Below are 25,981 nucleotides of genomic sequence, written 5' to 3'. Positions count from 1 at the left end.
GTCAACGTTCTATGCTGTAAATCAACAAAATAACAACAAAGAAAAATAATCAATGTACCCTGGCCCTGAATGTAACTTCCTTCAGTGGGCAAGATTTAGCTTGTCGGACTCTGATTTTAAACTCCAAAGAAGAAGTAAACAAATAGTTTCTCTTAAATAGATTAAATTTTGTAATCAAACAAATACAGGATAAACATTTGAAATTTTATTCGAATCATTTCTCACAGGTGAACTGGATAAGAATTGAATTTTGGAAGAAAGATCAGAACTTTTCCGATATTTCGACATGCTCACACATTATCCAGTATTGCACCACGAAAGATAATTTAAATAGAGATTAAAATCAACACAATAGGCATGGAAAACAAACTTTGAAAAATTTTCTGGATTTATTAAAATTACATTTTTTCAGAATAAAAAGGTCATGTTTTTGAAGTACGTCCCATGCCATATCACTCTTAAATGAGCAATCACCAATTTAAAACAAAAACCAGTTCAATATACTGTTTATCCAAAATATTAGTTAGATAGCACATACAATTCGTAGTATATACTGTAAGTGTATATACACTTCGTTCCCAAAGAATCCAAAGTAAAGCTGACTAGAAACCTCTATTGGTTTTCCTATTTCCTATCTGAAAGTTTCTAGTGCAGTGTGGGCCTGCATCCGTATGCAAATTCAGGTTCATGGTTTATTATTATCAATGTCAATCGGCATTATATTCAATTCACGTGTCGTCAAGAATTAAAGTCGGTTTAAAATCATGTCTAAAAAGAAGTTTAAATGTGATCGTCTCGAAGTCTTATCTTCAAATTCGTAAATATTTCGATCAGATGTGGACTTTGAAACAGATTATGTGTGCAAAAAAGTAGCACAAGTGAATGGCTCAAACATTGTAACCATGCAGCATCATATAAATTATCTAACATAAATTATTTACAAACGTTAAAAGAATTTCTATAAAAGAAGAAGTTTTTAAGAAAATTCTCTATAAAATAAAAGAGAGAGAAAAGTCTTAAAACGATATAATCAAAATGTCATCATCAAACACCGGAATATTTACCACCTCACACATTGTCTTTCTGTCCGGTTTCCAAAACTTTCCGACAAGATCGAAACAAACTCTCAGAAAATAGTCATTACTTTCAACACAGCAACAGCCTAGCAGTTCCCCTAAATGCTGTTAGCCAACTTGGAGTGTCACTCACAGCGTTGTTGTACTGAGTAACAAACAAATAACTTGCCCTTGGCTATCATTTAACTAAATTTCACACGGGAGGTGTGATTGTGGTTGCCATGGTAACGCATGGTCGCCATGGGGACACTCTACAGCGCGTTTAGAGAGTCAATGATCTGTCGGAAGGACGGTCTGTAGTCAGGTAACTCGCTCCAGCAGTGCAACATTATGTTGTATAAGGTCTGTGGACACACTTCCGGCTTGATCAGCCTCGCTCCCTGAAAAGTAGAACAGTTCAGCTTCATTGAACACCTTATTATATGGAGCCACATTTAAGGGTCTTATATAGCACGGAGACCGGAGTCAAACGTCGTGAGATTCAAGAACACACATCCAATCTCACATTCTCAATAAAAAGATCGCCAGTAAAAATATATTAGGTTTAAGAATATTTGTAACTTACAGCTTGAACGTTAGCAGCAACATCCTCGTTGTTCCAGGCTGAGTAGGGGATGACTCCGTAACTGAACACCTCCCACATGGTCACTCCAAAGGCCCACACGTCGTTATTTGTGGTGTACTGACCGTACTGGATGGCTTCTGGGGACATCCATCTGATGGGTACAGTTCCACCGTCCTGAAAGGGAAATGGGGCTGTTAGAAGAGAAAAAGGAGGGGAAAGGAGGGATAATTGTAAGAAGATACACCTATTGCTGAGAGGACATATTATGACAGTTTATGTAGCTTCATAAGTAGTCTATACATGTGGCAATTTTATATTAGTGCAACCCTTGTTGGACTCCCTACGACCTTCTGAACGTTTTTACAGAAAATATGTATCAACTCCCAACAAATATTCGATGAAACCAGGCACGATGTTTCCAGGAAACGAACTTGCACGTGTATTTTAGTACTTATTATTGGTGATATTTAAAGAATTTCTGGTTTAAAATCTTAGAAGTGGGTACGTGCCGTTCGGAATTATGTTCGGGGTTGGAATGTGGAATCGGAAGCTGATGTGCCTCAAAGTCAAAGTGAATCAATAGGAGAGGTGGTAATTTATTTATAAAGAATCTAGTTATTTGCGTATTTTTGAGGAAATATCCGAGGAAATACGCCGTTTTTGCGATTTCCCCGGAAAAATGTAGCATCGACAAGGTGGTTAAATATAATCTTCATACCTTCTGGTATATTTCCCTGCCGTGGACCGATCTGCTGAGACCAAAGTCAGCTACCTTAACTAGGAGGTTACCAGCAACAAGACAGTTCCTCGCTGCAACATCTCTATGTACGAACTCCTTCTCTGCCATGTAGTTCAAACCTGGACAAGGTTAGGATTAGCTATGTAAATAACTAAATAGTCATCAACTAAAAAGATAATCTGGAAATCCATAATGTCACGTCTAAGTCCGATTAAAAAGCAGATTTGGTAAAATTTCTGCTTACCTGAAGCGATCTGAACACATATCTTGATCTGATCTTCTAATGTAAGAGCTCCAGTCTTGCACTGAGCCATGTCTTGGAGGTAATCAGCCAGGTTTCCTTTCTCCATATACTCAGTGAGAATGTAGTAAGGAGGGGAGTCCGTGCACAGACCCACCAGTTTAACAATGTTAGGGTGATGGAGTTGGGTCATCATCAGCATCTCCTTCTCGTACTCTCTGATAGCGTCAGCACTCTGGTCATCCTGGTAGAGGAGGAGTTGAGTTAATGAATAGTCAAGATTGAGGGTCGAATTGAACTGGATAACTTACTGGGGGTGGGTTGAAATATCACGTGTTTATTTTATCATATTATTGTGTTTAGTTGCTTTATTGAACTGAATGTTCACACTTAAAACACTGATATGACATGAAGACTAACCTTGATCTGTTTGATAGCAACGAACTCTGAAGGGGAACCGTCCAGAGTTTTGAGCTCAGCCTTGTACACACTTCCGAACTGTCCCTCGCCCAGGAGAGAGAAGTTTCTCAGCCTAGACTTGGCTATCTGCCAGCTGCCAAACTTTGACAGGGTCTGAAAATAGAGCCTGTCAGTAACAGCCCATTTGGGTGATGTAAAGACGCTTTAAATTGATGAGCTATGATATAACAGTCGAAGTATTTAGCACAGAAGCAGAACGATCTTGGAAGCCTAGGGGCGACTAAGAATGGCTTGAACTAGTCGATACTGACTCGCATCACACGTTTAGTAGCAGCAACTTTAAAGTGGTACTGTAAAACTCACGCTGTAGAGCTGGTTATGAGTCATGTTGGAAGTAGGGGAGTGTGACAGACCGTCTCTAGGACCGTCCTCGTAACCGTTAACATTAGCAGAGAAGACCGGCTGGTTGAGACGCTCCAGAGCCTCGTTACTCTCCATCTTCTTCTTCTTGGCTCGTTTCCTCAGCTGGAGGATTGCTACAAACAGGACGACTAGGAGTACTATGAAACCTAGTGCTGCTACGATCAGGATCAGTGTTCTGTTTCCTTCTGAAATTTTATTGTTTCTTTAATCCGTTCGGTAAAAAATGTAAGTTAAGATAAAATCAGTTTTAAAAACTAGTACTAAGTGTGCGTAATTATATCAGTGCACATCGCGACTTTTAGACTTTTGATGTAATTCCATTATCTAAATTAAGTACCAGTGCTTGGAATTGACTGGTGAATTCAGCTCGAAATATTAGGTTATCACGAAATTATCACAACTTCAAAGGAGGACTCACCACCGGCGATGGTTCTGGTTTTCAGGTTGATGATGTATCTACAAGTGTCAGCACTGTTGAACGTCTCACAAATGTAGTCACCCTGATCTTCCTTGGTAAGACTGTCAGTGATAAGGGTGTTCCCGACCACTATCAGTGAACTGAACAAAAAGAGACCAGTTAGTGTTGTTATTTTAAAGGTTATATTGCTATCATTTTACATTTAAATGAGGAACGGGAGGAAGGAGACATGATAGATCCAGACTCGATAAGTAGTCTTGAGTCGAGATCACAGCTCTGTAGCAATTTGAACCTGTTAATCCAGACAGACGGAGGATTCGGATCACTGGGATTTGAAATATAAAAGATGGTAGTATGGTAGATGAGAACTATAAGTATTCCCAAGTAAACGGACCTGGTTGAGCTATTGTAGATCCAACGTACAGCGGTGCTAGGATGAGCAGACACTGAGAGAGGACAAGCTATCTGGACAGGTTCCTGAATGTTGAAGGTTTTCTCCTGCCGCAACTTGTTGGTCTGGCAAAGCAAGTGGTTCACCAGGATAGTAAACTTAGGGCTGTTGACGGTTCCCAGTTTGTTGCGCAGCTTCAATTGGTATTTAGCCAGGTTATCTGACAGACTAAGGTTATGTATGGTCAGAGAGTAGTTGTATCTCTCGTCAACCTGCACTAGCTTTGTCTCCATTCTACCCGATGAGTTGTCTATAGGCTTGAAGTCTCCACCCTGCACAGATTCCTGCCACGTGACTTTGGGAGCCGGGTCTGCTATGGTTGAGACCTCTACTACTACAGTTGATCCCAGATCCCCGGACACCCTGGCGCTCGACACAATGAAGCTGCTGGGCCTGATTCCTCGCTCTCGGACTGTAAGCTCTCCCATAGGGCTGTTGTAAGGCTGCGGCCAGGGGTGTACGTCGTCTACTTTAACCAAGTTGATGGAGGTGCAGAAATAATCTCCTTCATCCTCAAATGTTGCGTTTTCAATCGTCAGTTCAAATCTGGAGTCATCGAGTCGCAGCTGAAAAAGAGTCGAGATTCAACGTCGTTATTCAGTTCTAAATTTAGAAAGAGCAGTATTCGTGACAGGGTCGAATTGTTACATTCTGCTATTAAAAGTTAAACCTTAAGTTAAAAGAGAACTTTGATGTCGTGAATATCCGAATATAGCATCATGACAAGGAAACGTTGCAACACGCACAAGTTCCTAATCCAGTTTATATTTGACATTTACATCTGATCAGGGGTGATCAAATGAAATGGCTTTAGCTGATTCATCCGCAAGAAGCCTAACTATTACCACAGTACTACATAAAACAAGACACGTCACTATTATTTAATGTTTATTATTGAATTGTTAAGGAGAGGCAGCACACGCCACCACCATCTCTGCTTTTTAACATAGCCGTTAACAGTATTCATTAACAACCTTGCACGTGGGCTGCTTCCAATTTTAACCCCATTTCAATAAACATTAGATCATGCAAAAGTCACTGTTTCATTTATGTCTGATTAGGTTATGACCAAACCTAGTCAGAGAGCGTTAATAGAGCTGAGCTGTACGCTCGAAACCAGACAAAAGTTGGTCAATATACCTTGTATCCGGTAGCGTTCTCAACCATCTCCAATTGATCCCCTGATCTATCTTTGAACATGGTAACTTGAGCTGGAGGATAGCTCTCAGGAATTAAACATGACAGAGTCACCGGGTCTCCTACCACTGCTTGAGTTGAGTCCGGGCCAGTCGCTTCACTTGTATCGAAATCTGGGGTACCATCGGGTAAAAAACAAGAAGGGAGATATCATGTACAAGACTTAAATCAGGATGGACAGATAAGTTGGAAAACTGTGGAGTTGGATTTGGCGAATTTTCTGTAGATTGCATCGGGTTGGTCACAAATAACAATGGAAACCCCCCCCCCCCCCCCCCCCCCCCCCCCCCCCCCCCCCCCCTTGTGGTATACGAAAAGACGCCTTAGAATAAAAAGTTACTTACAGTTAACAGCAACTTCAGAGTGAGAGAAGATGTTATTGTTATCATCTCGCCCAAAGCAAGTGTAAATCCCGCTATCATTTCTGTCTACATCATTGATGACCAGGTCTCCAGAGTCTAATTGGATCCATTTTCCTGATGCCAACTTCACCCTCTCGCCGACTGCTCCTTTGTTGTTGGTCTTTGTTTTGTATTGCCTGGTGGATATCCAGGAATTAGTTAAGGGGAATTTTGATGATCAGAGAGTCGTTGTTCAACGAAAAATTTGATAAATTAATTACACCTTTTATTCGCTCAAACTGAACGAACTCAGCTAGCTGAAAAGAACAAGCGCGCGGCATACTTTATGTTACAGTGAGTGCTGACTTCCAGAATATACTTGAATCGCGCCCAACGCACTTTCCAGAATTGCGGCCCAATGTTAAAGTTGAGTAAGCGAAGACGGTCGCAGCCCTTGACGCGCCTACAACTCTTAAATGTTGCTTACCATCCGTAGGTTTCAGGGATTCTGTTAAACTTGCAAACAAGTGTGACAGTTCTTCCAGTTACAGTTGATACATTCCGGGGCTCTTCCACGAAACTTAAGTTAGCCAGAGAGGCTGAAAAGATAATGATTCAGACTGATAGTTGTCACTTGTCTGACAAGTTTAACATCGGGTGGAAAACAACTGGCACCGCCAGGCTTGAACGATTCAAATAGAACGAGCTCAGCTGCAAAGATGAGAAGCCGACATAAGTTGTTACGTCATAATGTCCAGGGAAACTGTAATCATGATTATATTATGATATCCAACCACATTCAGAAATCAGAAGTCTATTGCACTTCACAAGTACGAAATTACAATAAATTTACAATGTGCTGTTTTGCTGTAAATGGTGATCAAATTTCAGGCATCCAATCAGTTTCGTTCAAAAATAAAATCATGCTACAAACCTACAAGACGTACGAGGGCTGAATAGGGTTTCCCCTTTAATAATGATTCAAAAATTTACATCAATTTTAAAATTAGAGATGCAACCAAATAACATGATTTATAATACAGATTCAATAATCAATTATAAATTAACACCATATTATGAAGCATGGTAGTGTAGTGATGTGGCATATCCAGTAATTGTAAAGTGTAATTTGTAGTGAAGGTAAATGGTGAGCTGTCAAACACCATATCAACGTTAACAGCCGGTTGTAGAGTAGACTCACGACTATTAGTTCCAGTGTTGATGTTTCTACATGTAACCAAACCAAACTGCAGTTCAGTCTCTTGCACTACTTACCTATGTGACAAAATATTGTTGCCGTCATGTGTGAAAATGGGTGAAAAGTATGAAAAGGTGTGAGACAACAGTTGCAAACACAGAATTAGAGGAAGATTTATGGCGGCGCAGTTTGGATCATGCCCATATAACGTAACGTGCAAGATTACTCCCAGTGGTTTCAAAGGGACAATTTTCAAGTTCTTATCTAAATTTGATAACATCGGCCTCTCTCGTATCTGTGAAATTATTACACACCGCTAGCTGTAATAAGTACGTGATACAATTTAATTATATTTTCGCACCAGTGTCGCAGTTTTGACATGCACAATTCTGTTTCTCTGTTCCAAGCTAACGGAACTGTTAGACTTGAACCGGAAGGTTCTAAATCTAGACTGGAGATATTTAATTCCGGCGCTATAAGAAAATTACAGCTGAGGGGTCTTGTAAAAAATAGCATGTTGAACATGAAACAGTCCCTTTATAGGGATTGAAATTATTTGCGTTTTAAACATTTCTAACACCACCCTCCCGGTAGCAAATGATTTGAGCCCTTACGGCAAAGCTGTTGCAAATGTTACGGAAATACTGAATTATAGCGTCTCATAGACGTATTTATTAAGAAACTGTCTGTTGAGCAGATTTTAATGGTTTTCCTCAAAAACGACTTTTAAAAATTTTAATAGATATAGGTCTCCAATTTGATTTCTCAAAAATTTCGTGGAAAATGTTCATATTTACCGTTAACACCAAGAAACGTTTAAATTTGGACAAATGAATTTAATAACATAAATGAATTCGATTAAATGAAAATTTAGATATAATAAACAGGTTACTATGTGATAGTTTTTCGCCCCGTGCTGGTCGAAATTTCTAACTCCAATTAAATCAACGACGCATGACGTCTCGAAGTTACGTAACTTTGAGTGTACACAATCATTAATGAATTTCGGGGCGTTTAAGGAAAACTTACTATTTTTACCGATAAATGTAGCGGTTGAATAGATCAGAGCTTTTTGAAGCTCCTTTGATTGTACTATTTACGATATGTAATGGAGCAGGCCCTAAATACTTTGCTCATTATGCAAATTCTCCAACTTTATCAACATTGCGGCTAATGATCAGCCCGAGTCTAATGTAAACTTAATGATCTTAAATTTTCATACTACAAGCTTTGTAACAAGAATCTAATTTTATGCGACAACAATCTTTATTCATTATAGCCAGGAAAGGTAAAATTATAATTTCGTCACGAAATTTCTAAATTTGGAAAGGCGCCGGCTACTTATATGCATTAAGTAACGTTAATGTTATATAAATAGGCTAAAAGAAGACAACTTTCTATCGTTACACACCTACAGATCCCTTTTTAATTCATCTACTAATGATAATTTCAGTTTCCAGTGAAGAGAGAGAGCCGAACTAACAGTCTTTGTAGATCTGAGACGACTTACGATTTGTTGGTTTTCTAGAGTTCATGATTCACCTGGAAGGTATTTGCAGGACTTACAGGACGGCAGAAATTCTCGTCGAATAAATATGGCGACCAACAAATACTGTGTACAATAGGGTGACTGTCCCCAAAAATTTGTTGGGATTGCGAATTAATGCAACAATAATAATAAGTCTTCGTAAATTCCTGTGCGACTAGCGGTCATTCAACCCGAGTGTTAATTTCATGGTCTTACAGTTTACACCTACTTTTACAGACGATGAATAGACTCACAGCGATTCAGAAACTATGATATTTCACCTTAATTTCCTGGGATATCACGAACCGGAAAAAACCAAATTTCTCACGCTTTCAGGAAAAGATACGATAGGATGATTGAGTGGGCCGCCGTAATGGCACTAAAAACAGAGGTGTTAATGTTTCGGAGAGATGTGAATGTGGGGCCCAACGTCCCATTTTATCACTCTCTTCAACTGAGAGGCACCGCGCAGATAAGGCTTTGGCGGTTCAATTATCGGTTATATTGTGATCAGTCAGCGATCAAAAAGTAATGAGCATAGCAGATAAGAATATAATCAATCTTTGGTTGCAATCAGGCAATAGTAATCTGGTAATAGCAAGTTCGGTTCAACTTTGGAATGTTTCAGCGCTAAAAGTCAGACCGGACCAGTATACATAATATGGTCCAAAACATTCAAAATTCAATCTCAAATCATAAATGTTTTATTTCTTCAGCAGCTAAAAGTTTTAATTCAGTTTAGCTTAATTTGGTTGCAATCAGGCGACAATCATTATAACATATTAATGTGCTTCATTTCATCAGCGTTTAACATTATCAAATTGGTTTCAATCAGGCAAGAGTTACCAATCATAGTGCTATATTTGCAGTCATCAGCATTGATCAAGTCTGAAGCGCTAGGAATCACACAGCGCTAGGAATCACAAAGCGCTAAAAATCACACAGTAAGACGGTAGTGCAGCGTGCTGTCCACTCACACTCAACAGAGACAGTAGTAATAGGAGAGATGACCTCTCCGTTAATGTTAGCGGCAGTGCACCAGTATCTGCCGCTGTCTTCAAATGTCAGGTTCTTCCCACTAAGTCCGTCGGAAGACAGGATCACAAAACGTGGGTTTTTTTCGGAGTCTATTTTAGTACCGTTGTGTGTGAAGTACACGACAGGTTCGGGTGCTCCGGAGGGTTTTGGACACGAGATAACCATCTGGTCTCCCAGAGGTCTCATCAGGGTCTTATTCGTGGAAAAGGCAAACTCGTCGATATCTGAAATATAAGGGTTCTGAACTGATTGTTCCGATATCTGAAATATAGGGGCTCTAAACTCCGGTTCAACCCTATTTTTTCCTGTCTAAAATTGTAACAACTCAACCTGGTGTGGTTGAAACCACACAATCATAGGTTTTACTTTTTCCCAAGATAATGTAATGTTTCAGTGTTGACGTGGCGTACTGAGTGCGTGTTGAACTTGTTCTGCCAGGTCCTGCCCCTGGGTTTTAGGGTTTCGGACACAACGGCTGCAAGATATGCGACACACCCTACAGCAGAGGAGTCAAGGTTCTCTACAGTCGTACAACACGAGGCTCCGGGAGCCCCTAGTCTGCCTACCAGACATTTAACAGGCATCCTCTGTGAGGAGAGAAAAACCGAGCAAAAAGTGGGGAACTTTAAACATGAGTAGTTTAAAGGGGGAGCGTAGTAAAACTGTAAAACTGTAGATCTGGTGAGAGAGGAAGTTGTAAAGTTTTATACTCTACACTGGGGTTCTAATGAGTAACTTATCACATACAAGGCTCTGCCAATCCACAGCTGACTGCGACATAAAGGAGGGAGACATACAGTTTCCTTGACGGTGTTAAAAGGCTTACCCTTACGTTGTGATGAAATATATCATCGGTTACTCATTATAATAACCAAAATATATGACGCCTGAAATTAAATCAGACAATCTACATGAGGAGGAGGGGGAGGAGAGGGACAGAGCTGTCTTTAGGGCGCCCTACATTGCACCTTATCAGTACTGTAAGAGGACATATCCCAATTAAATATGGGTACTAACTCAATGAAGTAATATAAACTTGGTGCTGTTGCGTCGCGTGTCAGGTATCATGTGTCAGAGGAAGGTTTTTGTGGAGATCATGGTCCGTTACTCATGCGTAGAGGGAAGGTAGGTTACTTACTGCTAGTTTAAAGACACCATTGGAAATAATAATATGTAGCTACGTTACAATCTGAAACTGGGCCCTGAGTACCGACAGTAAAAATAAAGGTGAGAATTAAAGGGATGGCGTAATTTTCAGTGGTCTCGGGCGACAAATTCTTCTAACGACACTAAAATATTGTGGTATGAATAATATTTTTGTCTGCTGTGGAACACCATACTCTGGATTCAGGAACAACTCCTACCCAACCAAATTTAGACAGGACCAGCTGAGTACCGTACTTTTACGTCTGCAGGCCATACAATTTCTTTAGCAGCTACCAAATAGGGCATCTCTTGTTGAACCAGCTTATTGCCGCCTAAATAGGGCATCTTATGCAAATAGAGCATTTCATACTGAACCAATGCAACTTACTGCCGCCTAAAGTTCGATTTTATTGAAGATAAAATGGTCCGTAGTTCGAAAGTTCCCTGGAACCCTTTTATCTACATTATTTTTTTTAACAAATGCAGTTAGAACTCCCGTGAAGTCCATTACCAGAATCAGGTACTATTAAAACCAATATTATCGGGTACTACTATTAAATATATCGGGTAGCACTATTAAATCTAGGTTTGCTTTGGCTACTGTCTAGATGACAGTTAGCTATCTCACACCCAGCTGTGTCAACACCAGTATTTACAGCTATTTTACTATTGAGACAGTGGAACTGACCAGGTCTAGACACAGCTTGTGTATCTAGTGAAGTTTACTCTAACTACACAATATGATGGTGTAGACACTGTTTCTATCTGTGTTTCTCTGTCATATGACGCTGTGTAACTGCCAAAATTGTGTGTTTTGACTGCTTGGTAAGTTGGTATATAATTGTGCGTTTCGAATCAAACCAATGAGCTTAACAAGTTCACTCCAACGCCTACCAGTGTTAATTGCAGTGTCAAATATCTTTAAATCAAAGAAGTTCCAAATAAACTTGACCCCCTACTCTTTGTCCGATATCGTCTGGTCACGTGATAGTACTTCAGGAATGTGCTATCAGCCTGTAACCCTGGTAACTCAGTAACTGTAACCCTGGTAACCCTGGTACTTGTTATGAAACTGGCAGTGCCGCGCATTTCATTGTCATGATTCATGAAGATGAGAGCTGTGTCACGTGGCTAAGGAAAGCCGGGTCAAGTTATTGACACATGTGGTCCCTCTGCACGTCCTGCCTTCAAACTATGCACAGTTCTAACACCCCCCTTAGTCGGATCTCACAGGAGATTCTTTGAATATCACACCAGATTCTTTGAATATTTATAGGACTCCTTTTCTTTTAATTCCATAACAAAGTCAAGGACATAGTTTAGATCTCTGTGGAGAGAGAGAGGCTTCTTCAAAACTCTTTCCAGTTGTGATAAGGGTAACGGCGATTATGCAAATACTGCACTTGTCTGAGATCCCTATAAAGGGTCTCCTCAGGAGAGAAGAACAGAGAGAGGGGGTGAGAGATTAAGCTAATGTGACAAAACATGAATATTAAACATTCCTGACGATTACCTTTTTGAGTCAATGGGGGTCAATGATGCTGGTGCCCATGTTTTAAAACACAAGCCCTAACAAGCATGTGTACAATGGTTAATGTGCTTAATTGGCCATAAAATCAGGCTTCAATTTAAAGGTACTAGTGATTAGCGAGTAATTACACTAATTAGCTTCCAAGTCTCCACTCAGTGCACCTCATTAATCATAACATTGGGCCCCTCCCGCGTGAAAATCTGTCAACTTCGAGCCAGCACTATTTGTTACTATCTCATGAATAAATATGACCAGTAAGTTGTGGGAGAGCTGCAGGAGAAGGAGCTAGACCTTGAAAACTTGATGTTTTGCCAAATAGTGAGAGATTACAACCTAGACCATGTCTCCTATCAGCAATGTGACACACAGATCCCTATCCAAGATGTAAGAGCAGATCCCAAGAAGATACAGTAACATTGCACACTCTCAGGGAATGTTTTAAACTTGGGATCAAACTTTCACTCGGATAGTGTGCTGATTTACATTGTATCGGTATAGAACTACTGACCGTACAAACTTTAACAATGCGGTACCTCTAAATGTCCATAAATTGTACAGTTCAGGAATGATTCATGTTTGTGATGCAAATAATGACCAGCTGATGATTGATTGGGGAGTTCCGACCGAAGTCTGACGCAAAGATTACAGAAGGGATCGCATTTAGAGTGTCAAAGCCAATCAAGTTTTTAAGACTCGACCTAACTTTAGACCGTTTCTTTGACTGATGAGGACACAATCAGGCAATACTGTTCAATCGATATCTTATCAGCGCATTTTAACCCCCTCGATAGTTTTACCTCTTCTTACACACGCTTCTCCTTCTCCTCCTCTGATTGAGACAAGGGCAGGTCCTGAGAAGCTAGACAAGTATAAACCGTGCTGGCTTGAAGCAAGATAAGTAGTGGCCGGTGTTTAACGAGATAGAGGAGTGAGAAGTTATCTTTTCTCAGAGCGTGCTTCTTCTCCTCCTCCTCCTCCTTTACCGGCTTCTGATATCACGTGACTTCTTCACACTTCTACTTTCTACTTTGTACTGATTCGTTCCCAACCTTGGCTGGGAGGTTTGTTGAACATGGGGACTAGAAACAGATCTGACCACCGGCCCCAGGCCACAGTCGGATATGGCAGTACACACACGTGCGCAACTAGAGTTTTCTCAACTTGGCTCGTTCATGTGTTGCTTGTCAGTGCGTTTTTGCCCACACCAAGTTATTGCACACTTATTTTTAGAACGCACTGATTTCTCCAACTGTGTAACCCAACACGGCTGACAGTTAGAATACATGGGATTTGAGGGTCTTATCTCTGTTAAATAATGACATTCTGATGCTCGTATACAGAGGTGACCAGCCACTCAAACCTCTCCGATCGACAAGTTGTGAGACACGTGGCTGACACGTGATCTTATTATACTCTATAAACCACGACCCGTGTATACTGATAAGAGACGGCTTGGGAATTTAGCTTACATATGTTCAGAGAGTCCCCTCGTAATGAAATCTCAGATCTCAAAAAGGAGAAGAAATCTAATTTGCGGATTTTAAGGGTTTGAAAAGATAGCCGAGTTTAGAGTCGGTTATGACTATTATAAGTGTGTTTAGAGAATTAGAGTATGTTTAGAGTGAGAGGGTGGTTTGGAGATCAGGGAATGTAACCAGAACCCTTACCCTCCTGTTATAGTGCTAATCACAAACCTGACCCTCCCCATATAATAGTGTATTGATAAAATCTACTCTAATTTTACATGAATTAGCAGCGGCTGAAGGGCCGACTTAACAGAGCTAGTTTCAGTAGGAGGACACTGGGGCAGGCTGGAACGCCTAACCTGGACTCCAATTTGTTACTGGGGCTAATTTGTTATTCACAAGTGTAGGGTCCCGTTTAGAAGGTATTCAGACTCTTTTGTTCACACTTGTCCTACACAATCTGATCGGTGCTGGATCGTTCTGACAGCGGGACCTTCGAGACTGTTTACTAAACGTCATCAGCTAATCTGTAAATATCTCTGGCCCGGAATGGATAAAAGTGACAAGCGGTGCCCGGACCTTATTTGGTATTATCCAGGATGAAGTAAACTCTGAAGAGAAAGAGAGGGCACAGGAATAGATCGCGATACCATGATGACAGATCCACCCAACTTACAGGAGAATTAATAGCGCGGATTAAATCTCGATTTGAGTGATGAAAGTTGTAGGAGTTTGTAACCGAGGGTTGAACGGGTCACGTGGGCACTGGGTCACGTGGGTGCTGGAGTCGTCGGCCCCAGAATACATCCTGACCTTTACAGAGCTCACTACAGCGATACCGCGGACTGCTAATATATCCTTGATCAAACTCTAGAACAGCGCACTTGTTGGCAAACACTGCACTTGTACTAGTAGACTAAGGTTACTTCCCAGGAACATCACTTACCCAGACAAAAACCCAATGTAAGTGTTGACTTATCCCCCCTTTCTCCAGCACACAATAGTTTAATACCACTACTTTACCCTTCTATACCGCTCTGACTTTTAAAACTAACGGGGTTTTACTTTATAACATACTGATCAAAGAGGCCAGTAGTTTAGATCAAACACTGCACTTGTACTACTGTTGGACTAAGAACAGTGCACAAATCAGAGCAAAGGTTACTCCTCTACAACTTCATCTTCTCAGACAAAACCAATGTGTTATACCCGCATAGTATCCTTTCATTATCATAGGAATCCTGAATAGTTCCAACCGATCAACCAGTCTTGTAAACGATGAGCACAGCGAGCAGTACAGCGTATCAGTGCTAGCTCTATACTAGTTCTGCACTAACTCTAGTCTGTATGAAGTTAGAAGTTCCCTTCTTCTCATAGCACGTCCTATCCGTCCGAGGGTACATTAAACTTATCCCGCCATTCAATATCCAGTACTGGAGGACTAACAACCTAGTTTCAAGGTCTGGTTAATGTAGGAGGAAGTAGTAATGAAGTACTGAAGCAATGAACCTGGTGAATAATACCACACCTCTCTTGCTAGCGTGAAGACTAGAAGTGCAGTTGCGGTACTGCATCCCTGATTCCCTGAATTCCTATCTATATCACACCATTGTCTATTTCTCACATGTGCCATTCCACTTCAGTACAACTGTCGAGCAGCACGGCTCACACAATCATGTTCAGTCATTATTTGCCCTGTTTAACCTGATTTTAGGGGAGGTAAACTGATTTCAAAGCCATCTGCGGAACAGGGTCGGATAAGGACCGAGCGGAACATAAGTCAATTTGGGGCGGTTCTTGGTTTTTATTATATGTCTGGGGGAGCTTATCATTTTATCAAAGTACCAAATACCAAAACAGTGAGTCACATGACACCTCATAGTGCCAGGAACATAAGCTCATCCCCCTGATCAGATCAGTCAGGAACCAGGATACAAGTAGAAAAGAGGGGAGATATGACGTATCAGGATGAGAAACCTTAGTTGCCTACTGCTCGGAGCAAACCCCACACACACACACACACCGCTACATGCAGTGAGGCGGTATTAACAAAGAACAGGGTTGTTTAAACACGTCAGTTAATTCATCTTACAAGGAAGTTCCCAGTGTTCCTTGTACTGTTTCACTGACAAATCATCTCACTTCATATCCTGTTTAGAGCTATGTTTCTCAGCAGCCCGTGCAGCCATGAGCCAACTTGTTAGTAAGTTAGCAACGACTTGTTAGTAACTTAGCAACTTCTTAACTAGCCTGTTCTGTGACCAGGGAACTTCTATAAAAGGAGATTTGTCAAAACGTCCCATGTTTCTCCAGTATAGGACCTGACATGTGACTTGGAAACGTCAAACAGTTGCTGTTTAACTTTTCTTAAGGTAAAACCTTATAATTGTTTTAAAAAGTGGATAATTCTAATTGAAGTAGGTATTCTTATATCTTTATTGCATGTCGCAGTCGTACATTCAACGGATATAATCAAAAGACGGTTAATCCTGACTGGTGACTAGTAAAATGTTACCCTGGTTAGTATATTGACTACAGTACAATAATTACTTTTATGTAACATAACTCTCAATTATGGGAGAGCAATTCATTTGTTTGGCTCGTGACAAGTTATCATCTTACAATATAATGGTCCGTGAGACTAAGGAAGTACAGAAGATAACTCATGGGAGATTGTAACATTTTCAAATTGAAACATTACCGCCTCTGACCTCTGTACTTAATCATTACGAGGCAATTGGTGCGAGGGAATTTTCAGTTACGTCCGGGCACACTAGATGTCAGAAACTGGAAAGATAAGAGGAAGATGACGTAGAGTTGATAACAGTTTGGCAGCCGTTTAAAATACAGCCCCGGATATACTAGTAGTAGCAGGGTTGTAGGCTCTCAGAACACTTGGTAAGCAGCTAACCGACCAAGTAAGTAGGTGTCGTGTTAAAACAGTTTGCACTGTCCGCAGAATCACAGCTATCACACAATACTACACTCTCCCGAGTGTGGTACACTCTCTTAGGTACACCACACTCCCTTGGTTGTGGTACACCACACTCTCTTGGTTGTGGTACACCGCACTCCCTCGCGTCAACAGCCTTACTGTGCACCTAGTTACACTACTTCTTTCTAAATAGTCTGGGAAAAAGTAACAAATGTGTGGGGAAATGGTGCTTACTCAATACCCTCCTCAGCTCTGTAGTGAGCTTGTCTGTAATTAGCGGCCCTGTGTTTCTACATTTACAGACGAGAGAGGAGAGAAGAGGAGAGAGGAACATGTTACTAGATAATATACGGGGTTTAGGAACTGATTAATTACTGTCATGTCAACATGTAGATGTATCTACACGCTTATGTACAGGGTGACCCACCATGTGATCATGTGATGTTTGGTGCCACTTTCATCTCTTGTCTGGTGACAGGTACACACATTTTACATATTCGTTACCATGGTTAATGGTTATAAGGGTTACCATGGCAACCTAGACTGTTACAAAGATAATACACACTGTTACCATGGTTATATAGATTGTTACCGTATGCATAGCAATATACACTGTTACTGTGGCGATATACACCAGGGGCGTAGCCAGGGGGCATAGCCAGGATTGTTTACAGGGATAGAGGGATTTAGGGAAAAGATGTATCCGCATTCTAACAATGTAAAATGAGAATTTTAGCAGGGGCGTAGACCCGGAAATTTTGAAAAATAGACTTACATAGTAAGAATAAAAGGAATGGTATTTGTAGCAGATTGTAATGCCAATTTGGGGGCAGCTTCGGAAGCCCCGACACGATTTTTGGCAAAGATTCTGGAATGAAATATAACAATTCTAACAGGTTGTATAGATGCCAAAGTGGGAGAAGGATAAGAATATCCTGGGAAATGTTTTGGGGAACTCCCAATTTTTATCTTTGATTTCTTAGAAACCCTCTTGGCTACGTATAGTACCTGATTTTTACTTTGGTATTAATATAAACCATGGCTATGGTAGAAATATATCTTCTAACCATGGTATAAAACAGACGCTTTCTATATCCCTCTTGGAGATATTATAACTCTCTCCAGATCTGATAATGCACAAAAATAAACATTATTAAAGGTGTGTTTTAACAGGGACCAACATTGTCTAACTCCTGCATATCCCGACACTTAGCCTAGTTGCCTTCACGTCAATCTGGTAGGAATGCCGGGAATTTGTTAACAAGCTTGGGGCACGACAAGAATTTACTTACAAGAAAGGGTCATAGCTTGAGCAGTTGAGAAGGACTCGTACCGGTCGTTCTCGGTGGTCCTGCACGCAAACTCGCGCTCGGCCAGCTCCGGTGTGCACGCCTCTGGGGAGAAGATTAGGGTCTTGTTGCCTGGATCGTAGATCCCCGTGCTAGGGTCACTGCTGACAGCCACAAACCTGGAAATAGTGTGTTGTTAGAGTTACCTTCTAAAGAGTGTAATGGTAGAGGCAGTCTCTAAATCAGATGTCAGAGATCTGATGAACATGAGAGCCGCTGTAATTCAACTAACGTCAGAACTGTAACTGTTAAAGAGAAGGAACTGCATGAGGAGTAACAACCCCTGGTACCCTTCCTTACCTACCTAGATACAACATCACAATTTACTAGAAACTTCTTACTGTCCATGGTAATCAGGGTATACTAGCTTTCTAAGAGCTTCTCTTGATCATGGATATGTCAATCAAATTATTAAAACAGTCAAAGAGATAAAGTCGGAGGCTTCTCTGTACGTTTGGCTAGAATAGTTTCTCTGTACAGGAAGAGTTAAAGTTTAATGTTTTCAACTTGTCAAATTTCAGCTGAATTAAGCTGGATCTGAGATCACTAACAAATTACAGCCTCAGCTCAGGTTATTTTTAATTTATATGTATATTTTTAATTTTTGACGTGACAGGTTTTTAATACAATTCCCAATCTCTTACTCGAAGCCAACTTAATGCAACAACAGCTGCAGAAATTACGAGTAACTACTGAAGCGAAAATGTTCATTATCTAACTCATGAAAATGTTCATTATCTAACTCATGATCCTGAAAAGCCCGCATGTACACCTTAGGAAACACTAGCTAAGATCAGTAACATTACTCTCTACGCTAGATGCAGTTTGGACTAGTGACTACTCCGAGTGTTTCAACTTGCTAGTCTTACTTCTACTTCTGTGTGAGGGGTTTTAGTAACTTAGTACACATTTAACATGCTCTAACATTGTAGATAACGCTCTAGTGAAAGATTAGAAGTTGGTGAATAATAATATCACTGAAATGTTCAGATAATGTCTGGGCGTGTTTCATGTTAATGATGATTATTTTTTAAACAGTAACAGCCGATGCAACGTTTGCACAAGTGATAACTTATGGAATTTAAAACCAATCTAGTTTATAGTTTCTATCAAACTTTCGACCGGTCGATTACTTCCGACAAACAAACATGCGGCAGACAATTCTTCTTGTTCTATTTTAAATAGATGATAATGTGTTCTCATCCACCATATTCAAATCTTTCCACTATTAAAAATACCGCTCATATAATATCCAACATATACGTCACTGGAATCAGCAAATCGGATCACTGCAGCTACAATCTGCTTACTTTATAATTGGAGAACAGTTAGCTACCATTGACACAAAGTTAGTGACCTATCTAAATCTACTAAAATGGCGTATCGTTAATTGCAGGAATGCACACTATTTTTATTATATTCCTCACACTAAAATTCGTGATATTTCCATTATATATATCCCCCGCTGAATTAGTATTGACTCAAGAGCATGATATATTTCACAGCTATTTAACCAATTAGATAAAAGTGGGAAACGTCGTGCTAGATTCCTAGAAGGTCTATTGGTGATAGGGAGGTTGCATTACTGTGAGCAAGGTTGAGAGTGTAAATAGTAAAATTAACGTTACAATTTGATTGAAGGGAACGGCTCAGTAATTAAGACGGTATGGCAGGCCAGGAGGGTTTGTTAACTACATGTTTCCTTATACTGCATGGCACTAGTAGCTAGTAGTTCTAGTAACTAAAGCCTTGCCTGAATCTATAATTATATACTACAGGTTGAAATATGTACTGGTTATATTATTGATGGCTGCTATCAGTGGGGAGTCCTGATAAAATCTTGAATAATTAACATATTATAATTAATTGCGGTGAGTATCGTTATCATTCATGTCATGATATGCGTATTCTTGCATAATATGTAAATTGCAAATCCATACAAAGTACAGACAACAATTAATGATAGAATACAAATTTATTATAGGACCATTCTAATTCGTGATATACAACCCTTGGTAAAGATTAGAACTTTAATTCTTTCTAAAAACCAGGAAGATACCTAACCTATGGTTTAACAACTGCTCTTTCAAAATATTATATTATCAATATCAATGAATATTATAATCTTTATCGTGATACATATTATAATCATGATCAGACGAATAACTGACTACTCAAGTTATTTGAAAGTGTCTGAAACAATAACCCCTCCCACAAATTACATGTTACCAGAACCCCCCTCCAGATCATTGTGATCGTGTAATATTAAAGAGCACAATGGCTGCAGCACACAAACACCGGTAATATGTAAACGAGGTGTTATCAGAGAATATCTAACGTGGCTGCTTTATCAGCCTCAATAGAGTAATGACGGGCAGGTGCATGGTAACTGTAAAAATGTTCTTTTACCCGCCTGGGATACAGTATACAGTGTATTTGGCGTGTTTCTAGTTTTGTCTTAATCGGCAATACAGGGGAATAAAAAAGTGTTTTTTTTAACTGGCAGTTCTTAATAATAATCTTAGTTTTATTTCAATCTGTCCTGTCTGGGATATAACCACATAATACACATTGTTGAGTACGCTGCATTCAGATGCAGACATTATTTAAAGTGAAATGCATTTAAATATCTACTGTTCAGTCAATTAATTTAATCAATATCATATCTGAACAGACTCATTGAGTATCGCATTGTTTTGTTTTAAAATATCCCCAAATGTCTAGATGAAGGCCTTTTATAGGATCAAAAGAGATCCTGAAAATTATGTTATTAACGACCATGTATAATCATTTGAGTACACGGTTGTCATTGAATTTCAGTCTGACTGTGAGTCAGTAGTATTTAAAAGTTTGGTAAGATGTCATAATGAAATGTGGTGAAGCACTTGAAATTTTGAACTTTTCAGTCTGAGTGTAAGAATTTTAGTTGTTCTTTGTTGTATTTAAACCAGACATTTTCTAATTAAAGTCTAAAAAGTTTGTGATTCTCTCACAATTCAGTTTTAACTACAACCGTGTACAGGGTGTACCATAGAAAGTGTGACTTTTTTGAGAAATGATACAAAATATTATGAAGGAGCAGTTGCTAAAAACTCTTCATCACATTGTGTCACTAGGTGTCGAATTTATGCATACCAAATTTCAAGTCCCCATCAATTTTTGATTTCTCACAAATTGCTATTTTGTTATGGTGCTAATTTAGGAACTTAAGCTTGCTGTAATTTAGGGGTCTCAAGAAAAAAATTTTCGAAATCAATATTTTAGCTATTTTTGACAGTAAAGAGTAATGTCTATCATCTGCTTTTGTTCCTATCAAAAAAATTTAGTTAAAAATAACTATGAAGTTTGATTTTGTGAAAAAATTACAGAAGTGGAAAAAAGTCACACTTTCTACGGTACACCCTGTATATACAAGAACAATAACTGTGAAAATACTGACGTGTTCTTTTTTCTCTCGACCCAAGTAACAGGTAGAATCTTCTCCGACTGGTCGGATTGCTTTAACGTAGCATTACACTCAACCCTCAGTCCTGGAAATTAATTTAATTAATTAAATTTAACACTCACTTTTATATTACAATTTTATATTAAAATCAACTCTGTTTAAAATTTTACTCTTTCCTCATTTCTAAGCTAAAACAGTTTTCTTTAATCCACTTCGTTTCCCATAGAAATTAACAAATTTGATAAAATCACAGATTAAATTATGTTAAACGGTAAATAGGGTTAAAAATGGAGGTATTTACCTCCGTTGATTTGATAGAACAAGATATCTGCTGCGGTCTCTGCTTGTGCAACATATTCTGATTTAAAACCGTAATATGATTCATAAAATGGAGTTATTTTGAACTGTGCTGTACTCCCAAAACACACTTTATCTGAAATTTAATGTTAAGTTAAAATCTGAATTACACGATTTGAAATGTTCATGACTATCTCTTAAACGTGAAATTTGTAAGAGATCGGTAACTACTTTTAATCGAATGCTGTAAATTCGCACTGTAATCTGTATCCATGGAACCATAAAAGTTTCAGTCAATAAATCAACAACTTACTAAGTAATAAGAAAAGTCCTGTAAACACCACTCTAAACCGCAACATTTTTAAGTCTCTAACCATAACCTATCAATCTGGAAAGGAAAAGGTTGGGGGATTAGTTCAATTTGTAATCATGGAAGATCAGGGACAAAAGGATTTCGCGGCATGTACGAAATCGCGAAATTTCCCATTCTCCGCGACAAATTTTATGTATAGTTTAATGTATAGCCTGTTAAATTTCGCGGTATCGCGAAATTTTGCCAAAATAATCGCGAAATCCTTTTGTCCCTGTGGAAGATTGCTAGTAATATTATGTAGTTATCATTGAGTCTCGTTAAATATGTTGCCTTAAATATGTTGCCTTGCTACAAGGCAGAGTATTACTCAACTAATCATTAGTTGACTTCAATCCCCGCCCAACTGAGAACAAACACCAAGCCTAACCGTTATAATTAGGAGGTAATTTCGGTTATTTATTGTAGCTACAGATCATGTACACCAACATGAATATCGACTTCTCTTGGGCGAATCATGGACAGGATGGCTGGCAAAATGATAGTTCCTTCACTGCCATACTATGGCATCTGTGAACTAATTATGTTTTCTAATTTCAGATTATACATGTGGCTCCATCAATTCATTCGCAAATCGAGGAACAAGTTGATTTGAGATTGTAAAAGTACTACTATCAATTCGTTCGCAATAAAAAATACTGAAAGATTCAAAAGACAACGGATTTGATGACCATATATGATGAGCTGGGCACGTTCTTGACTTCAAAATATGGTAATGCCCAAATTTCCAATTGGCACCACAGAATAGACAAAAACAGCTCAGGTGACAAAAAAAAAGACAGAAAGCACAAAAATTTGACACCACATGGTAGTGAACCTTTCCATAGCGACAAAGGAAAAGAAAGAGCAGGATGACGGCCATAAAACACTGAAAAATAACAGAGATAAAATAAGCTGGTTGGTGTTAAAATAGAACGGAGAGAGAAATGATATTGTGCATTGTGCACAACTTGTAATTTAAAATGGGTCATTTTGTCAAAATGGACCCTTCAAACAATAGTAGCCTCTAGTTGCAGGTGCAGGAGGAGCTTTAGACACAGCTCATTTTTCAGTATGGAGGGAGAACAACTATCTGACTAAACATTCAGACCAAAGTGACAAGGGTGCGATTCCAAAGAAACCAGCTAAATAAATGAACTCTTAATTTGATGAGGGTGTTCAATAAAATGAGTGAACGGGAAAAATGTCATACGTCAAACTTTCGTGCATGTTGCAAAATTTTTCAGAAACGTTAGCACACTACCTTATCTGATCAAAAGAGTCAATGAGGTACAAATACAAAGAACTGCAAAGAACTGAATTACAGGGCCATTGTACTCTACAGCAATCGAGATTTTATGATGACAAGAATAAGGCAAGATTATTTCAAAATCATTACTTTGAAATAGATTGGGAATTTTTAGCACTACTCAAGGAGAAGCAACCCAAATTATTTGAGTGAAAGGCAGAAATCCTTAACCTTTCCGAGATCATATTGTTATGTATTCAGTTTACAATAGTTCACTCTTAGATGCATCTTGCTTCTTGAGTAGAACAAGCTAAAAGTGGAACAGGCTAAATCTTATTACCTTCGAGCCTTTTTTTAACAATAGAACAATATACACATAATATAGCAATGGCCAATTGGCTGACTATAAGGTCATGGCCTGAACAAACAATTTTTTTTAAATAGTCAAGTGATGCTAAAGCAGAGCACAAATGTGTAATAAGTTAATAGATAAAAATACTGATTCAATGATTAAAATTATAGCTGTGAGTGTCAATAAATTACTGTGTCATAAAAAAAGGAACGATGTACACGTGATCTGAGATACCAATATCTCAATATCGAAAGGATAGTGTCTAGAAACATTCATAGTCCATGGTGGCAGGTATCAAGTTAAACGAAGTTACACTGACTGGCAATGTATACGATTGCCGTCTCCCTCTCTCACCCCTGACCTTCGAGCCTCGAAATATTGGGCCTCCTTGGGGAAAAGAAAAGTTCACAGTATAAAAAACCGATAGAGAAACGTTTGCATGATCCCATCCTCAGTATCTGCAACTGTCTCGAATGATCCGTCAAGAAAAGAAGAGTCTCGGTATATCGAGGTACCCGTTATATCTCTTTTGTCATAGACGTCTGAATGGTCTGCACTATGAAATACGAATAACAGAGCAGACCATTTTAATAGCGTATGCTGTGGATGGAATTCTATGTCTCACAGAATTGTGCTAAAACATTATGAAGGATTCAGTTTTACCTAAAACAATTTGTCCAATTTGAATAAAAATGGAACTGAAATTGACTGAAGTTATAAAAGATTAATACACAGGCAATATATTGCACGATTGACTGTTAGTCGAAGTGCTGACTGCAAAATAATTCAATGTAGTTTTACTAATAAAGCTGGAGAAAGAACTTAAAGAATCGTGACCAAAATTGCTGCAAAAGTAACTGCATACAAAATGATTTGACTTTCCAGCTCTCTACAACGTGGTTAATACGTTTGAGCGAAAAACAAAAAAGTAAGCAATGAAGTTCGGAGTTGATCGATCACAATGAAAAATTACAAGCTCATAGTTAAAATAACACGATGAAATCATAGTTAATTTTTATTAATTAAAGTGCTTACTAAATAATTAATTTTGTTTTTAATTGCATTTAATGAGCAATTAATTGAAGATCAATATAAAATGTCTCAAAGACTATTGATCCTGATTACAATGGCAACAAAGGAAAACAAAATTTAAGTAAAACAAAAGGAATAATGATATCATAATTAATAGACATTTATAAGTAGACATCCGATAATAAACTTGTTAGGTCTTCTGCAGTTGATTTACGATGTCAATCCTTCACAGCTCGGCGAAGCCCAGTGAAGCATCTCACCGACGTATTATTGGATGCGCGGCGCGGCCCAGTAGTGCATCGCGCTACAAGGTCTGCAGTACAACCCTTGTAGGTTTACAACCTACCAGGACGCGCGCCGAGTTGGACTCGTCGACGGTCCAATATATGGAACAGATATTTTACGAGTATCACCCGTTAATACAACCCAAGATGCCGCCTGACTAACAAAATAAAAAGAGCTAGCATGTTCATAGTCCTTCAAACGCGCATACTTAGGCTGTACGGAAATAATTGATACATGTTTCGTATCCCAATAGATCAGATCGCGCGCGAAAAGTGGCATGCAACGTATGTCAAGGAAATAACTGTAATTCTACGTCATATTAAAAACTCAACATCATATTTGAAATAAAAAATAAATTTTATCAAATTTAAAAAATATATGAACAGTCAGAACTGATTGGAAGAACACAGTATGTTAAAATAATTTATTTTTATTTCTTTAGCTGCTTAGGCGCGGCACCGCGCTTGACCCACATGCTATCCAGCCAACAGCGTACTTGCTCTAACCAGAGCCCTCTCACTTGCAGTAGCGCGCGACCGCCGAAGGCGGCAAAGGAAACTTGTGAAACAAGCGCGTCACGCAGTACGCGTATACACATGGCTATGTGAAACAGCGTACTGTAGCAACACAGCGCCGAAAATGGAAAAGCTAGTGGTGCACCGCGCTTAGACCATGACCATAAACTCTAAATATTGTTATGATTAACAAGATTTTGCGACATAATTAATCAAAATATCTACGGTACCATGATTTTAACTGTCCCATCATAATTATATATAATTCCTTATTTGTCATACGTTGTATGACCCGCCGCGCACGAGTGCGCGGCTCCCCTGTATCGTCGAAACTCTACAGTGAAGCGACTGTGGGGGTCACCACGTGATACAATTCCTTATTAGAGGCCTTCGCC

The 25,981-nt window shown here is 39.2% G+C and overlaps 1 protein-coding gene across 1 annotated transcript; it reads right to left on the bottom strand.

Moving 5' to 3' along the window:
• LOC134826786 (fibroblast growth factor receptor 2-like) lies at nucleotides 1-22,194 on the bottom strand. Its single transcript, XM_063839284.1, has 16 exons — nucleotides 22,118-22,194; nucleotides 21,809-21,940; nucleotides 21,502-21,592; nucleotides 18,006-18,181; nucleotides 9,575-9,859; nucleotides 6,359-6,470; nucleotides 5,875-6,068; nucleotides 5,474-5,643; nucleotides 4,277-4,899; nucleotides 3,883-4,022; nucleotides 3,405-3,649; nucleotides 3,042-3,194; nucleotides 2,625-2,865; nucleotides 2,360-2,499; nucleotides 1,642-1,815; nucleotides 1-1,456 (listed from the first exon to the last, which is right to left on the bottom strand). Exons 1-16 carry the CDS (start codon nucleotides 22,179-22,181, stop codon nucleotides 1,328-1,330), a joined length of 3,069 nt encoding a protein of 1,022 aa, XP_063695354.1. The 5' UTR covers nucleotides 22,182-22,194; the 3' UTR covers nucleotides 1-1,327.
• Between the last annotated feature and the right edge of the window lie 3,787 nt (nucleotides 22,195-25,981).

This window comes from Bolinopsis microptera, chromosome 2, assembly GCF_026151205.1.
Source record: "Bolinopsis microptera isolate Bmic1 chromosome 2, MBARI_Bmic_1.0, whole genome shotgun sequence".
Lineage (NCBI taxonomy): Eukaryota > Metazoa > Ctenophora > Tentaculata > Lobata > Bolinopsidae > Bolinopsis > Bolinopsis microptera.
Note: the sequence above shows the minus strand (reverse complement) of the source record. Positions and strands in the feature narration are given on the sequence as shown.